The sequence below is a fragment of the Ochlerotatus camptorhynchus genome, unplaced genomic scaffold (genome assembly GCF_037179485.1).
Source record: "Ochlerotatus camptorhynchus isolate MF236.1 unplaced genomic scaffold, CSIRO-AGI_Acam_v1.1 ptg000457l, whole genome shotgun sequence".
Classification (NCBI taxonomy): domain Eukaryota; kingdom Metazoa; phylum Arthropoda; class Insecta; order Diptera; family Culicidae; genus Ochlerotatus; species Ochlerotatus camptorhynchus.
In genome coordinates this window covers 113,500-135,418 of record NW_027040943.1, presented here as the reverse complement: position 1 = coordinate 135,418, position 21,919 = coordinate 113,500, and the positions used below count along the sequence as shown (strand labels likewise).

The 21,919-nt window shown below is 37.2% G+C and overlaps 2 protein-coding genes across 2 annotated transcripts in view; both read left to right on the top strand.

Annotated features, from left to right (window-relative positions):
• mtSSB (mitochondrial single stranded DNA-binding protein) overlaps positions 1–21,919 on the top strand; it is a 363,002-nt gene that overhangs the window by 245,842 nt on the left and 95,241 nt on the right. The gene's annotated exons all lie outside the window — the stretch shown is intronic.
• LOC135712101 (fatty acid hydroxylase domain-containing protein 2-like) lies at positions 14,130–14,925 on the top strand. The gene is made up of 2 exons (XM_065235078.1): positions 14,130–14,393; positions 14,461–14,925. Exons 1-2 carry the CDS (start codon positions 14,166–14,168, stop codon positions 14,923–14,925), a joined length of 693 nt encoding a protein of 230 aa, XP_065091150.1. The 5' UTR covers positions 14,130–14,165.

The following is a 21,919-nucleotide window of genomic DNA, read 5'->3' as shown; positions in this document are numbered from 1 at the left end:
ATAGATTGATTATTAATTTTCTGTAGACTGATTTGTTGGGGGCCTCACATAGCCTAGTCAATTGAGGCACCTATCCAGAGGCGGCTGGTTCGATTCCCAATTCGGTGTAGGAAATCTGACGTGTTGGAAATTTTCACGACTTCTCCATTTGAACAGTTTTGCCAAAGACAACAACCTTCTATTTGATCGATCAGTTAATATAGTTAAACGGTACACTAAGCGCTCGCTAGTGAATGATTTCTAAGCATTTCTTGTCCATCTGAACACCTTATCAAAGGAAACAACCTTCTATCTGGTCGAGCTGCCAAGTTAAAGCTTGCAATTATAAACGTCTGGTGAGAGGATTCAGATCTACACTGTTAAGCAACCAAGACGAATCATTTGCAATCTTAGACATAGTTGTTCTGCATAGTTCTGCAATCTATTTCCGAGATTTGGTGAAATTTGAGCAAGCAAGCAAATGAATAGCTTCGTTTCGTTTCCCATACAAGATTTAAAATTCTCCCACAAATCTAGATCATAAACAAAATCATTCAAATTTGACACCGTTGTTGGGAAGCTCAATACACATCGAAAGAGCAGTGGGGTTGTGATCCACCATACAAACTTGACTCACCCAAATGTACATCCTTATACAACAAAACGTAACAAAACCACCGACAAACCGACATGAATGATCATGCAAAATACAAAAAAAAAAAAATCTGATCAAAGCACAAAACTGACATCTGCCGCCGTGTTTGAAGAAAATATTTATCCTAGCCCACGAACTTGCGTACAAAATTTATGAATTGTTTCGTGTCGAATCTATTTCGGACAAATTATTTTTATCCTGATAAAACTTTTCTATGGTTTTGACAGATGAGATCGTTGTACATTTGAATCGGCCGTTATGGATTCTCGACCAAGAGTTAAGTTTAAGTTTCATGTCAGTATGTCTGTTCGGATTTCTTCCAAACCAACTCTATGAAAGATCAGCCAAAGTTTTTGGACTGATCAAAGCTGAAATATATTCATATTTGATAACTTCTTCTTAACACTTTTTAACCTCAATTAGCTACATTCAAATTTGATTTTCAATCCGAGTTTTAATCCTCTTGCAGATCGGATTTCGTTCGGTACTAGCAGCCACTAACTAGCCTGTACATGTTTAAATAGAACTTATAAAATTAACATAGATTTAGATTTAGCAAAGTACTTACTTTAGAGATTTTTCCAACAAATTGTGTTTGCTAGTATTTTTAAGAGCAAATTCTACCACTACTTATAACCTTCATGTAAATTCTTATTTTAGGTAGGGGAAATGACGGCTTCGGCATGACAGACTATTTTCGGCAACCCAAATTGAAACACTATTTTCACTGGATTTTCTTACGAAAACACTTCGCTGAATGCATGCAAACGATTCTTTATGCTTTCAGCTTCAATTTGACTATATTTTTACCACTGAGAAAAAGCAATCTAGCAGGGTTTTCTTGAAATGAAACACACGCACTACAAATTGTAGCTGATTTCGAGTTGCCGATAATAGAACAGCAGATTTACATGCAGTTCAAATGGAACGGTTGCCGAAGAAAAACTGGTTGCCGACAATACTCGCTCTCACTAGAGAAGATTGGAGCTTTGTAAAAGCGTTTCAAAACAGTTTTCGACTATTCTTTCGACTGAAATTGTTAGAGCAGCTGGCAGCAAAAGATTGTAAACAAACCAATACTGCATATGTGTGCGTTCCATAGAGAAAAAGGCTATAGAAAGAAGGTCGCTGCTTAGGTTGCCGAGAATACGCAAATTCCCCTATTTTAGTTAGGAAAATTTAGTAGTTCACTTTTCAAACTTACATCAGTTTTATATTAGGTAGGTAGAAATCAATTAAAATCCTCAAATAGAAAATTAGATTACAATAACTAAGATTTGTCTTTGCAAATAACTATAAACGTGCCAACTACTAGCTGATTCACTTTGGGTTTTGTTTATGTTTTGGCATTTACATCGATTTCCTTCACTCACCAGGTTGCTAAAATCTACTGACTGCCCCGTGCGTATTTTGCGACAGGGATTGTGTTGCCTGCCCTGCGGTTTAGGCCGCAATAATGTCGGTGACAAAAAATTGATTTACTATAAAACAAAAAAAAAAGGTTAGCTTCCATTTAATTCCACTTAATTAATGTTGGTATCCATGACAGATACGTATTCCGACTACAATATGCATTCTTCATCAGTGTCATTCCCTCTAAAGACTTATCAAAAACCTAACCCCCTTAAGTACTCATCCCCAAGGTGACCTGTGATATAAAAATGGCCTGTGATATAAAAATGAAAGTACAACGTGTAGAATCGGAACCTACGTAATTAATAATAACCAAAGATTTAAGTAAAGTAAAGGAGAAAAATCTATTCAAACCTCTAATAAGGAAAAATTCCCAAAGGCTTGGTAGCCATCATAATGGAGTAATTTAATTCTTGAAGATCATCGTCTATTAAAATTGAATCGAATTTAACCTCGCATTTTGGTACTGAGGCAGCTCTTGCTTCAACTATAGAAGTAGTCAGAGATTCACAATTCTTTTATTTCGTCTTGTGTGGCGTTAATGTCTTCAATGTGAACTTGCATTGAAGACGTCAACGGACGACCCTGATGAGATGTCAAGTAAAACATGGCCATTATTAACATGCATGATACCCTATTAAAATCGAGGTTTTAAAGTATTCTACAAGTCTAAGTCATGGTCTACAGAATCATGATCTACAGTTTAGAGGTCTCGCAAATGATTTGAAGTTTGTATAGAGAAAGCGGTGAATTAGTATTGGAAATTACTGATTTTCACTTACATTACTGTAACTTTGATTGTAGTTGTTCAAACATTGAAAAAAGTAGAAGGGTCTGTGCCTAAGGGAAATGGATGTAATATCGACCTACCTAAATGCCGCTAATTTGGGCCCATACATAAATTCAGTAATCGACTCAATTTTCAATAGCGACCAAAAATATCCATTAGTACCGTCCCAATGACGCGTTCTTCTAGATAAAATTGAAAAATAGCAGATTTTTAGCGATGGGCCCAATCTTAGATCCATAGGCCAACATTAGAGCCATTTCCTCTAGTTCTTTTAATTGATCGATCATTGGTGTGGTCGTTTGGGGCGTGTGGTTCTGAATGTGGACAAACAGGCACAGATACATTCTATTCCAACTATTTACTGTAATAAGTTTGATGGCCCTGAAAAGGGCCGTTTTGTTGCCAAAGTTGGTGACGATTTAACCTCCGAAACTTTCCGAAACCGCTTCAAAGCGTGTTTTCTCCTGGGGAGGGACGTGCTGTCAAATCGGCCTACTGATCATTCTTGTATGAAATTGGTTCCAAACGTAAACAAACCCTGTAGGTTTATTATGGCTTGTTTACGTTTGGAACCAGTTATGCGAGGTAGGCGACGACGATTGTTCGTGTTTGACAGCCCTTGGTTTTCTCGTAGAGCCGACCTGAGATACGTTTGACACCACCACGGCGAGCCAGACGACGGATGGCGGTTATCACGAAGAACCTTGCGATGACGCTTGGCGCCTACTTTACCAAGACCTTTTCCTCCTTTGCCACGACCAGTCATTGATGCTTGTTGGGTAGAAGAGTGGACTACCTAACCTGCCACCACCTCCCTACTGCTGCTATTGCTGCTTCTGCTGTCTTCTCACCACGCTGTCCGAAGCGAAAATGAGTTGAGGCTAGACAGCAGCCCTCATTTATATCTTTTCAGGTTAAAGCATAATGATGTGCAACCAAGTGGTACTCGATTATGACGACTGGGTTTGGGAAGAACGTTTATTTCATGAAAACGGATATAATATTATCACTTTTATTTTTACATAGGACAATGCTTGACATTACCCCCTTTTCAATAGTTTCTTGTTAAAAATTATTAGTCGAAGGCATTGTTTTTGATGCGTAGAAATATTTCTGATCGATTGGTGATAAAATTATTGAAATGGGTCCAGGGGCCGCAGAGTTTTTAATGTTCAAAATCTTTCATAATTATGTTACATGCTCCATTTTTGGTTTTCACAAAGTGTACCTTCATCTAGAATCATAGACGTAGTCCTACGTCAAAAAACTTATTGTGTCTAGACCCTGGGGTCAATTTGACCCTAAATTCAAAATCTCAGCAATGCTTTGCAAAGTAAACTTATCGCAGTTGAGATTAAAACTATTCAAAAATTAGGGGGCGGATCACTCGAGGGAGGTAGACATTGTAAAAATGTGTTCTTGAAATGGTATATTTCGATGTTAGAGATGGTTACACAAATGTTTACAGAAAGAGTTAAACTCTTGTGATAAATTGGCAGTATTGACTGATTTTCAGTTAGACTACAATATTATTTCCCACTTGGGTCCCGTTCAAATATTACGCATAAAATTTAATTTTTATAAAACACCCACCCCCTATAACGAATCGTAATAATTTTCACTCACCCTCCCACCCCTTCCTTCATAACCTGTAACAGGAGAATTTTCACCTATGAAAAATGTTGATTGTTTTCCTATTTATCAGAGTTACGTAACAACCAATTTTAACACCCCCCACCCCTAGTAACTAAATTCTGAACTACCCCCTATATACTATTACCAATTACATGGTGACAGCAAATTCCGATTAGCAATTTCCAGATTTTTTCCCGAAATTTTGGTACCCAGGTTTTTTGTCCAGGAAAAAATCTTAAGTATCGCATTCGATTATATACGGGAAAAGTTGGCTTCGGCAATACCTTAACCTATTATCGTCAACAACGTCCTTGAGAGCTCAATTTTGGCATGTGGATACATTGTGTTTCAGAGTAACTGTTGGCCAAATTTGAGTGCTCTAGGACTTTGTTTACCCCCCCTGACGATAATAGGTTAAGGTATTGCCGAAGCCAACTTTTCCCCTAGCTAATTTAAATGAAGATCGCACAACCGGGAAAATAATTAAAATTCTGGGGAAAAAAAAAACATTTGTTCCTGCGTTCAAAGTCGTCAAAAATTTTCAATGTTTTAAACTACATCGAAAAAGTTTGCTCAGAATTCTGTGCAGGATTTTTATGGAATGTTCTGAAATTTCCTTTACAATTATTTTGACAGTTGCTCTAAAGTAAATTTGATATCCTCTCTGAGAGTCCCTTGAACATTATTCCTTTTACAATTTCAGAACATTCCACAAATTTTGAGGAATTCGTCCTAAGATTCACTTCGAAAGAATTTAAATCAGCCTAAGTTCTCCTTAGAATTTCAATGCAGTTTACCTCAGAATTGTCCAGCAATTCTGCCCATAATTATCCTGGAGCTCCCCTCTAAATTCACTTAGAATTATCTAGAAATTCTTAACGATATGCCAATGGAATTATTCTCGGAATTCTCATAAAACTCTTCTCAGAATACCTTTGGAATTCAATCTCATTGGTATTTATCGCTGGATTTACTTGTAACTCTTTTTAGAATTAACTTTAAATTATCTTTCAAATTCAATACTCTGAGAATTTCTTAGGAGTTGTCATTATAACTCTTTAAAAAATCTTCTCATAACTAATTTGAAATGTTATGATAAAACGAAATTTTGATAAAATTATCATAGATTGGATTTTTGAAATGTTGCAAAAACGAGAAATAACATGCAGTCATGGTAGTTCAATGATCACGGTAAGGACCGTGAAGGGCTGCCCACAAGGAGGGGTTCTTTCACCTTTGCTGTGGTCACTGGTAGCCGACGAACTACTATTACATGTTGAAGCGCAAGGATTTGAAATAATTGGTTTTGCCGATGACATAGTAATCATTATTCGTGGGATATATGAGCACGTTATCAGAGATAGGTTACAATATGCTCTTAATTTAACGATGGCGTGGTGTAAAGATGAGGGGTTGTCCATAAACCCTCATAAGACTATTATTATACCATTTACACATAAAAGGAAAATAAATTTAACAGATTTGCACTTGGAGGATACTAAATTAGTCCTTTCTCAAAAGGTTAAGTATCTGGGAGTAATTCTTGATAGCAAACTCAATTGGACCTTACATTTGAATAAAATAATAAGTAAGGCTACAAATACCCTATGGATAAGCAAAAAAACATTTAGTAATAAATGGGGACTGAAACCTAAAATGATCGATTGGATCTATAAGGCTACAATAAGACCCAGAATAACATATGCATCATTAATTTGGTGGCCAAAAACAAAAGTTAAATATGCTCAAAAAAAACTCGAAAAGTTGCAAAGACTTGCTACAATTTCCATCACAGGAACAATTCGTAACACGCCATCTAAAGCGCTAGATACAATGCTAAATCTTCTTCCCTTACATATATTTGTGCAGTTAGAAGCCGAAAGCAACGCACTAAGGTTAAAAAGAACAAAACAGTTTTTTGATGGGGACCTTAGGGGGATCTCAGTATTTTGAAGGAATTTAAAATTAATTCTATATTAACTCATGAAGACTGGATGAATAGACAGTATAACTTTGAAAGACTATTCAACGTCACTGAGCCTAGTCGCACTGAATGGGAATCAGGGGGACCTAATATTCAACCAGGATCAGTAATTTTCTACACTGATGGCTCCAAATTAAACAACAGAGTTGGCGCTGGGGTAAAGGGTCCTGGTGTCAACATATCAATATCTATGGGTAAGTGGCCAACCGTATTTCAATCATAAATACAGGCAATGCATTCAATTACTACAGCAGGTGGCTAAAAATAGTACAGTTAACTTATTTTGGGTACCTGGGCACTGTTGGGTTGAAGGTAATGAAAAGGCAGATTTACTAGCAAGATTGGGATCATCAAAACCATTCCTAGGTCCAGAACCATTTTGCGGGGCCTCAGAATGTACCCTCAAAATGGAATTTAAAAACTGGGAAAAATCGATGATAGATAACATTTGGAAAAACACTAAAACAGCTCCACAGTCCAAAAGATTTATATCACCTTATAAAAAAGCAACTCAAAGACTTCTTAGTCTCTCCAAAAAAGATCTATGTACTTTTAACGGCCTAGTTACGGGCCACTGTTCAAGTAAATATTATTTAAACAGCTAGGCAAATTGGAAGACGACAAGTGTCGATTCTGCAACCTAGAGAGTGAAAACTCGGAACATCAGCACTTTTTCATAAAAGGAAAACATTTTTCGATAAGGGTTTAATGCAGCCCTCAGATGTATGGATGACTTCTCCCAGTAAGGCAATAAAGTTGATTCGTTCTATAATACCTTACTGGGACAACGCCTATAGTCAGCTGGTGGAAATCACTCAAATAAATAGTGATACAACATCCTGATGTGGCACACATTAAACCGGGGTCCACCACAATAGATCAAATAACTGGTCGCAGTGGAGAAATGTACCCAACATAGGAAAACAAAATTGAAATGTTCATTACAAATGGACCAGGAATCCTCTTCACAAGATTCTACTCTGAACTCACACCACTCCCTAGGTTTTTTTTCTATGAAATACATTGTTGTTAACTACAGATTTCTTTCAAAAATTCCTTCGAAATTATCTTAATATTTAGATTTAGGTTAGCGACTGAAAGTCAATTTTTATTTGTTATATGCGACAGTTAGAAGATACTGAGAGGTTAGCACATATCATCGGCAAGAGACGTGCGTGTGAGAAAATTTGCGAAAAAATCCAAGGGCACCGGTGGGATTCGAACCCACAATTCCCATTCAGTACACGGGTGCATTGCCAATTATACAACGGTGGACCTATGGTCTACGGATGTATTTGGCTAATGACATATGAGTTTCGAATCCGTTTCCCTCCCTTAGTCTTTTTGCGCAAGCGTTCTCAATACACAACAATCGTCTATTACCGACGATATGTGCTTGTACCGCAACCACTCAGTATCGGTCGATGTGAACAAACACAACTCGTCTCTGTTCTACATCACACATGTTGGATACGGGATGTCCAATGCAGTATGAATAGAGCAATGAGCTGCTGGCCTCACCTCCGACCACCGGGCCATAGTGATGATATATCATCAAATTAATTTTCGATTTAGGTTAGCGACTGAAAGTCAATTTTTATTTGTTATATGCGACAGTTAGAAGATACTGAGAGGTTAGCACATATCATCGGCAAGAGACGTGCGTGTGAGAAAATTTGCGAAAAAAATCAGTATCTTCTAACTGTCGCATATAACAAAAAAAAACTTAATATTTAGTTCACCATAGTGAGTGTATCCTGAAAATTCAGTCCTAGGGTCTTTAAATTGGTCCAGAATATTTTTTTCCCGATTTGTCATCGAAATTCACGGGCTTTTCCCGATTTTCCCTATTTCTCGGTTTACTGGTCACCCTGCAATAAGTGCAATATTTATATTACTGATTTCCCTATCACAAATTTCAATACTGAAATTATCAGACGGTACCTCTATTTATGCTTTTAGATTAGCATTGTACTGCCTATAATCGCATATCAGTCCCATATGGATAGAAAATCAAGCAAATATGGGACTGATATGCGATTATGGGTAGCGTAGGTCCCTTCTACTTGAAGAATTATGCTATGGAACGGCTTGCTATGCCCCGCCTCAATTTTATTTTCCCGGATTTTTGCATAGGCAAAGCGTTCCTTCGAATAGTTGTTCTCCATGTAGGAGGAACATACAATGTTAATCTAAAAGCATAAATAGATATACCGTCCTGGTTTTTTTTCCGGTGCAAGGTATTGAAATTTGTAATCTGTGATAGGGAAATCACTTTTTTCTAACCACAGAAACGCACCGTTTTGTTATAATATGCATCCAAATATGTGCGTCCGCAAAACGCACGTAATCTTTAAATACAGCAACATTTATTCATTTGTTTTCGCTCAAGAGATTTATGACGGTATTACCAAGATTCTCGGTTCACTCTAGGATTTTTTCTGGTTGGAAAATTCCTAGACTTCCCTGGGCATATTATGCTTGCCACACGATATACAATTTCATGCATTTGAAAGCTCACAATTAATAACTATGGAAGTGCTTCAAAGTGTTCTGTTAATTGAAACCTTATTTCATAATCATCCCTTCAGTAATCAATCCTAAATTTAGATGAGGAATTTGTTTATGTTTCGTCATATGTTCCTATTTTAATATTTATATCTGATTGCTATTTAGGAACCAAATGTAACAGAATATGTATTAGAATTTTAAGTCCTGAATTTGCCCAAGTTTGACTAAGTATGAAATGTAAAATGACGAAAATAATGGATTACTTCTACTGTATTTTAAATCAATATCAAGAAAAATTTACTAAACAGCTTAACGTCGTCTACGTCAACCATGCGTGGCTTGGATACAACCCCACAATTTTTTTTTTTCGTTTGCGTTCATTGTAAACTGCTTTTTATAAGTTTGGAAAAAAATAAACAAATTGTTAACAATTGGGAACAATTTTGATTGAGATTGTGACCATTTTCATTCAATCAACATTATGATTTTATTTAGAAATTGTGACAATCATATTCAATATTTTGTTCATTTTCGTTAAAAATTAAAAATGTAGTAAACATTTCCGGTACAATGGTCAAATGTTGCGCCAATTTTTCGTTTAAAATTGTGGCATTCTTCATTAGGAGTAACAGAAATGCTTGTTTAAATGTCTGCCCATTTTTATTTGTAAATGAAAAATTAATCTCTTTAACAGTTGAAGTCAAGATGAACTACCCCCTTTTTTATGGAGAATTAGGTTAGACGCCGATTAGCTGAACACCATTATACCGAACGCTATTATATCGTATGGATTACTAGGTCGATCGTCGTTTAACCGGAACTGAATTTTCAGTCATACTTCGGCATATGTCACCGGTATTTTATGAATTTGTATAAAAATACAACATGTTTATAAATAATGTATACAGAGTGCCAGAACCTTTCAAAACTATAGCGATTGTCTTCAAGTTTCAAGTTTTTTCTAGTCGTATTAAAATCAAGTTAGTTTTAAGCCTTACAATCCTCTGATTTTCCACTCCCCTATCTTTTAAATTTCCCTAAAAACCCCTAACAGCATTTTTTTTAAATGTTCCCAAGCATTTTCTTAGTAACAAGTTTCAAGTTATCTCATTCAAATTATTGATAAAGATGACGGAAATCATGCTCAATAACATTAGGAAGAAAACCAGAATTAATAATTAACCAGGGTTGAAAAGCGATAAATTGGGTTTACGAATTGTTTAACTAATCTAAAGCTAGCAAGAAATTAAGATCCAAAGAATAGATTTTTTTAAGGTTACGAACACATGTTTTGCTATTTTCACAAGACAATGACAGTTTTTAAAATTCTGAGTCTAATATAATTTTAACTTTTTTCCTACTTCGGTTGAGGCTTCGGTAAATGTAGAACATTTCGAACATATTTTTTTTAAACGACGTATTAAAGGAAGATCCGTCGGCTGAAAGACTCTTTAATAAAGAAAGATAAGATAAGTTATAAAAGGATCATAACCTTGGAATAATAGTCCTTTCAATAATGTCCATATAGTCAACTCTAAACGATTAGCATTTAGAAAATATTACATTATTGTCCCAAAAACTCCGATAATTAAGCAAAGCAAAATGATCAAACATCTTTAGTATCCCTAATTTATTAAAATGTTCAATAAACGTATAATTATAAAAATGTAGCGCGTTTTTTTTACCATGAAATTGATTTTAATATTCTACAATTTGGTGAACGTTCAATACTTAAAGGTTTCTTATTTTATCGAAGACATTCCCAATTCCTCATCTCATCTCATCTATTTATCTTTAACAACTTGCAAAATTATGTTTGAAAACTTAGTATTGGTAGAGATCTACCATAAAATATTGGCACTCATGATTATTTTTAGACCATCTTGAAATAAAGTTCAGAGAAGTTGCAAAAATCGACAATTTTATTTTGTTTTCCACCCGATATTCACAAGTAAAATTTCTGACACACTAGAAACAATTTGGATTCTAATTGGAATTCCCTTCAAACTTTCACAATCTACTTGAAAATTCATGAAACCTCGCACTTCAGTTTATTCTATGTATAAAATACTCTTGTTATATTTATTACAGCTCCTTTGGTAATTTCTTTAGATTTGCCTATAAGCATTTTTCAGAAACCTTTTGAAATTCACCTCCGATCTGCTATTGAAGTTTGCTTATCATTTTCTTGAAATTTTCCTCAGAAAGCTCCTGAAAATGTCCTTAAGACTTAGTTAAAATTCTTCTTAGAATGTTGCAAGGGCTCTTCTTAAAACTCCCTAATATTTATTAAGAACCCATTGAAATTATCTCTCGAGCTAAAAATTTCTTTAGAATTCTAGCCAACATTATCAATCTTTGAAGTGCCAGACTGTTGAAAAACAAGCTAATTATAAGAACTTTGAAAATATTTCAATATGTCAGATTCTTGAGAAAGTTTTAGAGCCATTGGAGTTTCATGGAAGTTCAAAGTTACAAATTGGATTTAAAGAATTTTAAAATCTTAATAATAATTATCAGTCCTTCAGCAAAAACCAAAGGATTTTCGTAGTCTGTAATCACCAAGAAAAACAATACAGTTGAATTTTTTTTTAGTTTACTGAAATAATAATGAATCTAACTTCAATCTTCGGAAACTCAAACAAATGTGGAAGATAAACATTAAAAAAAGCTGACAAAAGCTAGTTAAACTTTAGTTGACAAAAGCTAGTTAAATGGATTGGTTCAAAAAATTTTACAATATGAAAATAAATTTCAATTTTCAAAGCATTACAATTTAATAAATATTTTACCCAAATTTATTCTTAAGATTTCGCAAAATACGTAGCAAGATTTACTGTATTGATATTCAATTCGGCCTCCCTTAGGTCAGTCGGTAAAGGCGCAGCTATAAAGCAAAACCATGCTGGAGGCGGCTGGGTTCAATTCCCGGTCTAATCTAGGAATGTTTAGGGTTGAAAAATTTCTCGATTTCCCTGGGCATAGAGTATGATTGTACTTGCGTTATACTAATGCAAACACGGTACAGGCTTAAAAATTTCTCCGTTAACAACTAAAGAAGTGCTCAAAAAACCGGTAACATGACGGCCGGCGTAAAGTCGCAGTAGGAACGTAATAAATCCAAAAGAAGAAGATATTCAATTTGATTATTAAATACATTTCCATACAGTAAATATTTTAATCAGTGAACAAGGCCCAAGCAACAATTCTGGTTTTATAACGTTTTTGGAGACCATGGTTTAGGCCTGAAGAGTTCTTTAAAAGCTCGATAAAACTTTCAAAAAATCAATCAATCAATTTGCTAGCCATGTATGTTTATGTTATGAATATTTTTTCTTAAATTTTCAATCTTTTCTTAAATACTTAATCAACCAAAATTTGATGAAGTACATTTCTATTGTATTCTGTTCCAATTGGAGTTAGAGTCAGAGTCAGAGTCGTGGAGTCGGAGTCGGTGTTGGTTATTTTGAAATCAGAGGAATCGTAGTCGAAATCGGTCGATTTAGATCCGACTCCATAGACCTGGATTATACCATGTGGGATATCAATTTCTTCGGCAAAGATGTTCAGGAAAAAAATATTCATATTTTTTTAATAGTTTAACATAAAGTGCTTTAAATTACATTATAAAACATTCAATTTAAACATCACTGAGATACGGCCAGGGTACAGACAACGTGAGTTTTTCAAGAAAATGTACGCAAGAGATATTTTTTCGAATACTTAAGAACAAATCTTATCTAGTAGGGTTAAATACCCCATTTCCGGCCTATTAAGCACAACCCGCACTTAGTCTTTCTTAATCTAGATCAGTTTAGCACCAAACAGAATGTTATTATCACTGATGGCTTCCAAATTTATTTACCTTTCCGTACGTACCATAAGATTTGAAAACGAGAAACCAATCGTTGAGATATTGTCAAAAGTCTAACACTGCTTCTTGACGCCAAACTCGGCCTACGGATTTTAAACTCGGCCTAACGCATTGAAATGCAATTGAAACGCCAATGAATTCACTTCGGCCTATCGGATGAAGATAAAAATGGATTCGGTCGGAGCGCTTCTTTTGTTTTTGGGAATAATGGGTGCAAACTTTCATACCACGCGTTCTCATTGACTTCGTTCGGTAGCTTATTAACTAAAGTATCGTACCAAACGCATAATTGACTTGTTAACTCTGAAATCATGGAGTTATTTGAAGTTTTCTGCTCGATAGGCCCAAAATGGGCGATTAGGTCGAAGTAGTTCTCTACCCTATGACAGAATCCAAGAGGACATACCTAATCAAGAAAGACCCCGAGGTACAGACAAATGATTTACGGAATTCGATCAATAGACGTTATAAAACATATCATTTTAAGGTCGCCATCAAATTCCCGTTTATGTCTCGGTCTTACATGATTGTTTACGATTCGCGGTTTTCCCAGCTTGATGGCCACCCTGTTTTATCACATCAAAACCAGTTGGCAGAGTGAGATTTCTAAAACTATGCATACAGCAAATATTTGCAATTTTTGTTTGTGAATAAATAGATTGATAGATAACATCGTATTGACAACGAAAATTAACACATAGACGAAATATATTTTATTTTTGAACGAATGGTATTGGTTTTAAAGGAAAAAGGCACATGCTTTTAACCCTATCATTGACCCACTAAGGACAGTTCAAACATTGACCAGCACGTACTAGCAATCACTCGACCAAATTCTCTTTCAAGTTCCTGCAGAACGTCTCCATTCATTCTCAGTTACAATAACATCAATAACAAAACCCCGGAGGATCATCAAGATACCACTTGAATTTCTCGCTGTCATCAAACGAGAAATAGGTAAACAATACGCAAACCCCACATAGGTGTAGGTATAGCGTAATTATCCCAAATCTACGTCAGACCACTCGGTAGCGCAACAGCATCACGGTCAGTCGGTGATGTACCAACTACCGCTGAGCAAGAATAATATACGACTGAACAAAAACCCTCCCAAAATTCAACTGTACGGTGTGTGTACCTGTACATATACGAGTCATACGGTCATATAAGAAACTAAAAAAGCGTCTATTTGTGCTACATCACTCTGTCGGTCAATCATAGTTTTATTTATTTTTTTAGTTCTAGGTACATCTATTCGACTACGAGGAAGCTGATTTCAGCTGAAAATTCGATTAGTATCGCGAGTACTCTCGAAGTATCCAGCATGAGTTGTGAATTGTGTCAAAGGCAGTGGGAACGCTTCCTGGATGCCTACGATCCTAATCCACACGTGTGGTGGACCATCGGAACAATAATCTACACGACCGTAGTGGCGGCAATTATATCTGGATCGTTCATGCTCATGGACATAACCGGCGCTCCGAAAAGATTGCGAAAATATAAGCTACAACCGGGAACCAATGAGCCACTCACCTGGGCTCAGCTGAGGAAGGTAGGATGATGTGGAAAATAGTGTTAGTTTTTACAACCGGTACACAGCAGCTTTGATTCGATTACAGTTGCTCAAGACCGCATTCGTCAACATGATCCTGGTGGGAACTCCAACCTTGACTGTGTTTCACGCAACAACCGTTGCGTTAGGACGCACTGCAGATTTCAGAACACTACCCTCCTTGCTGGAGATACTGTACACGATTCCAATCGGTATGGTGTCATCCGAGATTGTATTCTACTACAGCCACCGATTGTTACATTCAAAGTTGCTGTACAAAACCGTCCACAAGAAACACCACGAATGGACCGCTCCGGTATCATTGGCCGCCGTCTACGCGCACCCGCTAGAGCACATCGTAAGCAATATGGCACCGTTCTACGCGCCAGTCATGCTGGTCAAGACGCATCTGCTAACGGCATGGATTTGGGTAACGATAGTGTTGATGGGAACCCTGCACGATCACTCCGGGTATCATTTGCCGTACCTATGGGGCACGCCGGACTTCCACGATTTTCATCACCAGAAGTAAGTAGGACTTGTTCATATGTTAAATTAGACGAGGTATACTTTCTCGCGTATATTCATTACGATTGCCAGCAACGCTGACTGGGCGTATACTATGGCTTACCATTCCTACTATTAACATTACACATTTCCCGTGACATGTATAAGGGTTTACTATCTAACTAACGGATAGAAGTGAGTCTTCTCCTTAGCAACAGTTTGGAGCTCGTACCACCTACGATATTGTGCAACTTGGATATGCTATATTGATATAATCAAAACTGAGATTGATCTCGAACCTCTTTTTAAAAAGTGGTTGAAAATCAAAACAACAGTTCAAGCAACTATTAAAAAAATTGAATTGTCAAAAATACTTACAGCATTCTTCATGTAGAGCTTTTAGAATGTGGTTTCGTCGCGATGTTTCGGTTTGCTCCGCCGTATCTTTTGTTTGCTTTTCTTCAATTTCTTCTCTCTTCTTTACACCTTCTATTTGCTCCTTATTCTTTCTTTCTCCGATACTTCTTCTGCTTCGCCTTCTTCATCCATATCTTTGCTTTTTTTTGCTTTCTTCATTGATTTTCGCACATTTCCATTTTCCATTAATTTTCTTCTGTTTCCTCTCCATCATCTTCTTAGTGTCTGCATTTTGTTTTAGTATCTTCTTTTTTAGTTTCCATTCCGTTATCCTCTTCATATTCATCCGCCTTCTTCACCACGTTTCATCCGTTTCGTCTCGTCTGTTTCCTCTTCATCATCTTCTCGCTTCCTGTTTTCTTCTATATAATTTTCTCACTCTTCTCTCTTGTCACAATTTCCTATATATTGACTTTCTGTAGAAACTTTAGCAACTGCTTTTCCATGTCATCGTCGTTGCATAACGGCGCATGTAGGCTGGTTGAATCAATATCGGATTTCACTCTGGCTGTTTCAAACTTTCTGCAGTGCAAAATCACGTGGTGGTCTGGTCGGCGGAACTTTGCTGGTCGGTTCACTTTTTGGTTCCGCATTTAACCTCCTTCAACTTGAATTGCGTTAATTGCGCCCAGTGTTCTTCCCCATAGCAGACGAATGGCATGGTTCATTGCCGTGATGGCATCCTTTCTCGGGATGGTGACGTTGAGTGGCGGACTGTTACGCGCTTTGCCGGTAAGTCGATCTGCTTCTTCGTTGCCACGTGGCCGGTAATCCAACATATTTGTACCGGACAATTGAACTGGTTTGCTGAAGTGGGCACAAATGTTCATAATGAGCCAGAATACAGTCATGGTTCCTACATACGGATCCTGGAGACAACGGAACGGTCCTCCGGAAGATTCGGAACATCCGTAAAATTGGTTGTTTTTTGAAAACATTAGGAACTGTGATATAAGAAAGAATTTGGCTTCATGACATATACACGGACCTGGATGGCCATGGGAGCGTGCTCAGGAAGATCCGAAACATCTGTAAAAGTGGTCAATCCATGAAACTGATCCTAGAGCTCCACGGTTTTTTCGAAAACACTTGGAACTGTGATATAAGAAAGAATTTGGGGTCGTGACATAAACATGGTCCCAGATGGCTATGGGGCCGACCTAAGCAAAATCTAAAACATCCGTAATAGTGGTCCATTCATGAAACTGATCCTAGAGCACCGCGGTTTTTTCGAAAACACGTGGAACTGTGATATAAGAAAGAATTTTGGGTCGTGACATAAAAATGGACCCGGATGACCATGGGGTCATCCTCCGAAAGATCCGAAAAATCCGTAAAAGTGATTCATCCATGAAACTGATTCTAGAGCTCCGCGGTTCTTTAGAAAACACAAGTAAGTGTGATATAACAAATAATTTAGTGTCGTGAAATAAACATGGTCCCGGATGGCAATGAGACCGTCCTCCGGAAGATCCACAAGATTCTTAAAAGTGGTCCATCCATGAAAATGGTCCTAGAGCTCCACGTTTTTTTCAAAAACAAGGAACTGTGATATAAGAAAGAATTTGGGATCATGATATAAACCTGGACCTGGATGGCCATAGGACCATCCTCCGAAACATCTTAGAGCTCCGCAGTTTTTCGAAAACACGTGGAACTGTAATATAAGAAAAAAATGGGGTCGTGACATAAACATGGACCCGGATGGCTATGGAACCGTCCTTCGGAAGATTTGGAGCATCGGTCAAATTGGTTCATACATGAAAATGATTCTAGAGCTCAGCAGTTTTTTTAATCGTTTTGAACTGTGATATAAGAAAAAAATTAGGTCGTGACGTAAACATAGGCCTGTATGGACATGGAACCGTCCTCTGGAAGATCTGGAACATCTTTAAAAGTGGTAAATCCATGAAACTGGTCCTAGAGCTCCGCAGTTTATTTCAAAAAAATATTAGGAACTGTGTTATAAGAATGAATTTGGGGTCGTGACATAAACATGAACCTGGATGGCCATTGGACCGTCATTCGGAAGATCCTGAACATCCGTAAAAGTGTTTCATACATATATTTTTTCGAAAACTTCACAGTTCGAAGTGTTTTCGAGAAAACCGCAAAGTTCTAGAATCAGTATCATCGATGCACCACTTTTACGGATCTTCCGTAAGACGGTTTCATGGTCATTCGGGTTCATGTTTATGTTACGACCCCAAATTATTTCTTATATCACAGTTCCACGTGTTTTCGACAAAACCGTGAAACTCATGGATCAGTTTTATGGATTGGCCATTTTTAAGGATGTTTCAGATCTTCCGGAGGACGGTCCGGCCTTCTAGGTACATGTTTATGTCATAACCCGTTATTAATTTATATATGACAGTGTTTTCGAAAAAAAAACCGTGGAGCTCTAGGATCAGTCTCATATATTGAACACTTTTACGGGTGTTCTGGATCTTCCGGAAGACGGTCCGATGGCCATCCGAGTCCATGTTATGTCATGAACCCAAATTCTTTCTTATATCATAGTTCCTAATGTTTTTGAAAAAAAACGCGGAGTTCTAGGATCAGGTTTATGCATATACCACTTTTACGGAGGTTCCGGATCTTTCGAGGACCGTTCCGTTCTCTCCAGGTTCCATATATAGGAACCATGACTGTATTCTGACTAATTATGAACATTTGCGCCCATTAATCTAAATTATGGATCTTAAGCCACTTGCAAAACCCATAAACACACCTTAAAAAAGTGTAACGACTCTTTTCGCTTTTAAAAAATTAGACGACCCTATTTTCAATCTTTATACAATTAAAATAATCTACAGAGCCTAGGAATTCAAGAGGTAGGGGAAAAGTTGTCTTCGGCAATACCTTAACCTATTATCGTCAGGGGGGTAAACAAAGTTCTAGAGCACTCAAATTTGACCAATAGTTGCTCTGAAACACAATGTATCCACATGTCAAAATTGAGCTCTCAAGGACGTTGTTTATCCCCCTGACGATAATAGGTTAAGGTATTGCCGAAACCAACTTTTCCCTTACCATAATTCTTGAAATTCATCAAGAAATGGCTAAGTTATGTCATTGCAAACTTGCTGTTACACGTTTTTCTGAGGCTTCGTAATCGGCGTAAAGTATTTTACCCACCGTATTCGGAGTGTTAATCGCTGTTAAAAACTTACCTCGGACCTGCCAGGGGAGCCTAGATAAATCAGAAGGGGGCCTACTCTCTAGACATCCACATTAGCTACACCAATGGTCTCTATGGAGCATGGAGAAACTTTGGTGAGGTCTAATTACCCACCGGAGATCCGAAGGGACCAGAGAAAGATTGAAAAGGACCAGAGAAAGTCGTTAGGTTCATATTTTACTGGCTTCGTAATTTTCACCTACACACTTAGAAAAATTGATGTTAATTTAGGTGCTCTGAGACTGACATATACGAGCGTCAATCCTAACATAACATTGAGTCATAATAGACGCGAAATTCAGCTCAATCAAACGTACTTTCGAACTTTTCGGTCTCGGAGCACTTACTTTTACATGACATGTTTGTTTACGTCTCATCCTTTATGTCAAAGATGTATTCCGTCACGTGTAAGATTAGGTATTTCTAAGTGTTTAGGTTAGTATAGTGATTTAATTTGTCGCTCAACAATTTGGGAAATCCCGATTACGTCCGTAATGTGGCTTTGTGAGTACATAAGAGGTTTATGTCTACCTTACATTAGCGGACGGCTCATTTCACATAAAGACGTTTGACTGAATGGACATTTCGCATAATGGACGTTTCACATAAAAGTATACAAAGTGACCAAATGTGTTGTAAAAATGGGACCAGTCCCAAATTTATGTTGAAAGTTTGAACTGTCAAAGCAAACTGAGCAAACTCGAAGCGGATTCGAAATGAAAGACCGGGGTTTTCTAGACTCTGAATGGTAGCATTCTTTCTCGATAATATATTAACCAAGGATTTACATAAGGGAGGATTTTATAAATAGCTTGGCCTTCTCCAGATAGAACAACTCATGTGAAAGAAGATAAGAATCTCTATATTGAAGAAACCATATTTAATCATTATATATAAAACATGTGGGTTAATAGGTGCAAAGAATGTGAATGATTTTCCATTTAACACTTGAATTCAGGAACTACATTTTGTTGACTCTATGACACTACCCGGAATGGTGCTCGGTCATTTGGCCGAAATACGTTATGACTAACAACGTTTGGTCGAATGGGTAATAAGTATTAATGGCACTAAAGGGCCACCCACATTAGATCCGTTTGCGTTGCGCTAACGTAAATTTGACAGTTAGACAATAGATTTAGCTGTCACTTTGCCGCAACGTGTCCGATCCGGATCGAATGTGCGTGGGCCTTAAGAGGGAGCCACAACTGCCGCTCTCATCCCACTGTTGCTGTCACCCAACCGGCGAATCCGTTCCTTTTGGGGCTCCCCCACCTCCCTGTAGCTTCCGTTCCACAAGCGCTCCTGCACTACAGGCGTTCCCGCCCCAATGGCACTCGAAAGAACACACTATGAAAAAGTCGTGTAAATCCGGTTCCCTGAGACCGACATATGTAAGCGGCCCTTTTGACTTACGAATCAGTTGAAAGAAACGAGAAAATCAAAAATTCAATCAAACGATCTCTTCGACGAGTTGCTTATGTTTCGGTTTGAGAACACTTAATTTTACATGAAATGTTTGTTTACGAACTATGATTTACGTCCAATATGGATTACGTCTCGTGTAAAAAAATAGTTATTTCTAACTGCGAACTGCTCATGTTGAAAAGCAGGAAAAACTCCTAGAAATGATGCATAAAAATTAAAAACCGTAAGTGTCAAAAATCAAAAGAACAGAATCCTTGCAAGGAACTACTTATTTTTTAAAGGGAGAAAATCTTCTGCATAATGATCCATTCGGTCTAACTTACTTCAGCCTGTCGACCTAATGATCTTACACCACCCCGAATAACCCATTGCCTACACACTTAGAAAAATCAAATCTTACATAAAGGATGAGACGTAAACAAACATGTCATGTAAAATTAAGTGCTACGAGACTGAAAAGTTCGAAAGTACGTTTGATTGAGCTGAATTTCACGTCTATTATGACTCAATTTTATATCAAAATTGACGCTCGTATTCAGTCTCAGAGCACCTAAATTTACATCAACTTTTCTAAGTGATGACCTTCTCTAACGGTGCACAGTTCGAAAAAGTAGTGTAAATTTGTGTTCAATATAATGCACATAAATGGAGCGTCACATATCATATACGTTTACATTTTATATGATGTAAAGTTCTGACACATTTCATGCAATGTATCAAATATTGTATACAAAAGTCCATCCTTGCAAACAACATTGTTTGCAAGTTGCTCAGTTGCGTGAAATGAAATACAAGTTTACGTGAATGAATGTTTACATCACAATTACAATTCAGAATTTTAATCTGTGTGGTAAGCTTCAAACGATACTATCCTCGGACTAAATACCGATCAACAATTTTCCGGCTGATATTTTAAGAAAACAAATGGAATAATAACAATATGGCGATAGCACACACATTAATTATCCATAAGGCATTTGTGAAAGAGCTGTTCTACTTTCATGAAATCGCAAACAAATGCAAAACGTTTTAATGCGGTTTTAATAATAACGTTTAATGCGTTTTAATTCAGACTGAATTGTTTTTATCTGAAGCCATTACGCTTGATCCTATTGGCAAATCAAAGTTGGCACTCGTGGAGAATAGAAGAACTATGAAAGTGATGATGGTTTCAAAATTTTACACGGTGAGGTATACGAGTTCAATCTTAAAATGCTTTTATTTTGCAAATGGAGCATTTTATTTAAATCTGGTAAGTTGGCACTTTGATTTGCCAATTCCGTTTAATTTTATGGCGGCATTAATGGTGGCAAAGTTGCCTGAAAATGTTAAACGTCAAAATTTGTTTATCATTCGATAGATTTGTTGTGCGATTCAGGTTCTACTCCAGTGTTGGGTTAACGAATTGCATGGCATCCTTGACAAGGACGATTTTCATCCATTTCAAGCAGTTACTCTGGAAGTGTGTCTACATCGAGGGGGAATAACGTTGCTGTTTTGATACAAAATAAATGGGGCTAGGGGGCGTCTGTGGGGGTTTGGTGGAATAGTTTGTACGCTTGTATTTTCCTGTTCTAGCAATCGAGACCCTCACAGGATTCATCCTCCAGCACATGTCCCCACCGGAGCTGGTAGCCGGAAGGGAATATCCATTCGCTTGCTCTAAGCATCTGGATGCCCAGTACTACGTTAGCAAGATCCTGGTCAATTTCATTACCATTGCAAAGATAAAAGTGCCCTGCAGAAATCCATCATCAGAGTGATTTAAGAAAATAGCCAAAACTTCCATGAACTGGTAGAAAACGAGATCATTTCCTTATTGCATCCAATTATTTTCTTCATTCATTGCTTTCGTTTCGTTATCGAACTGACATTTGGATGGTCAGATTCCAAAACTATATGCCCTACTAATTCTGTTTTCGTCACAAATTAGATCAGATCCCAGAGCAAACCAGAGTAGCTCGGAGCAACTCTGAGTGAAAGAGGTACT

Bases quoted from the DNA above. Each gene is read 5' to 3' on its own strand.
- LOC135712101 (XM_065235078.1), top strand. From the start codon at position 14,166: ATGAGTTGTGAATTGTGTCAAAGGCAGTGGGAACGCTTCCTGGATGCC. The intron at 14,394-14,460 runs GTAGGATGATGT...ATTCGATTACAG, and splicing joins CCTGGGCTCAGCTGAGGAAG to TTGCTCAAGACCGCATTCGT.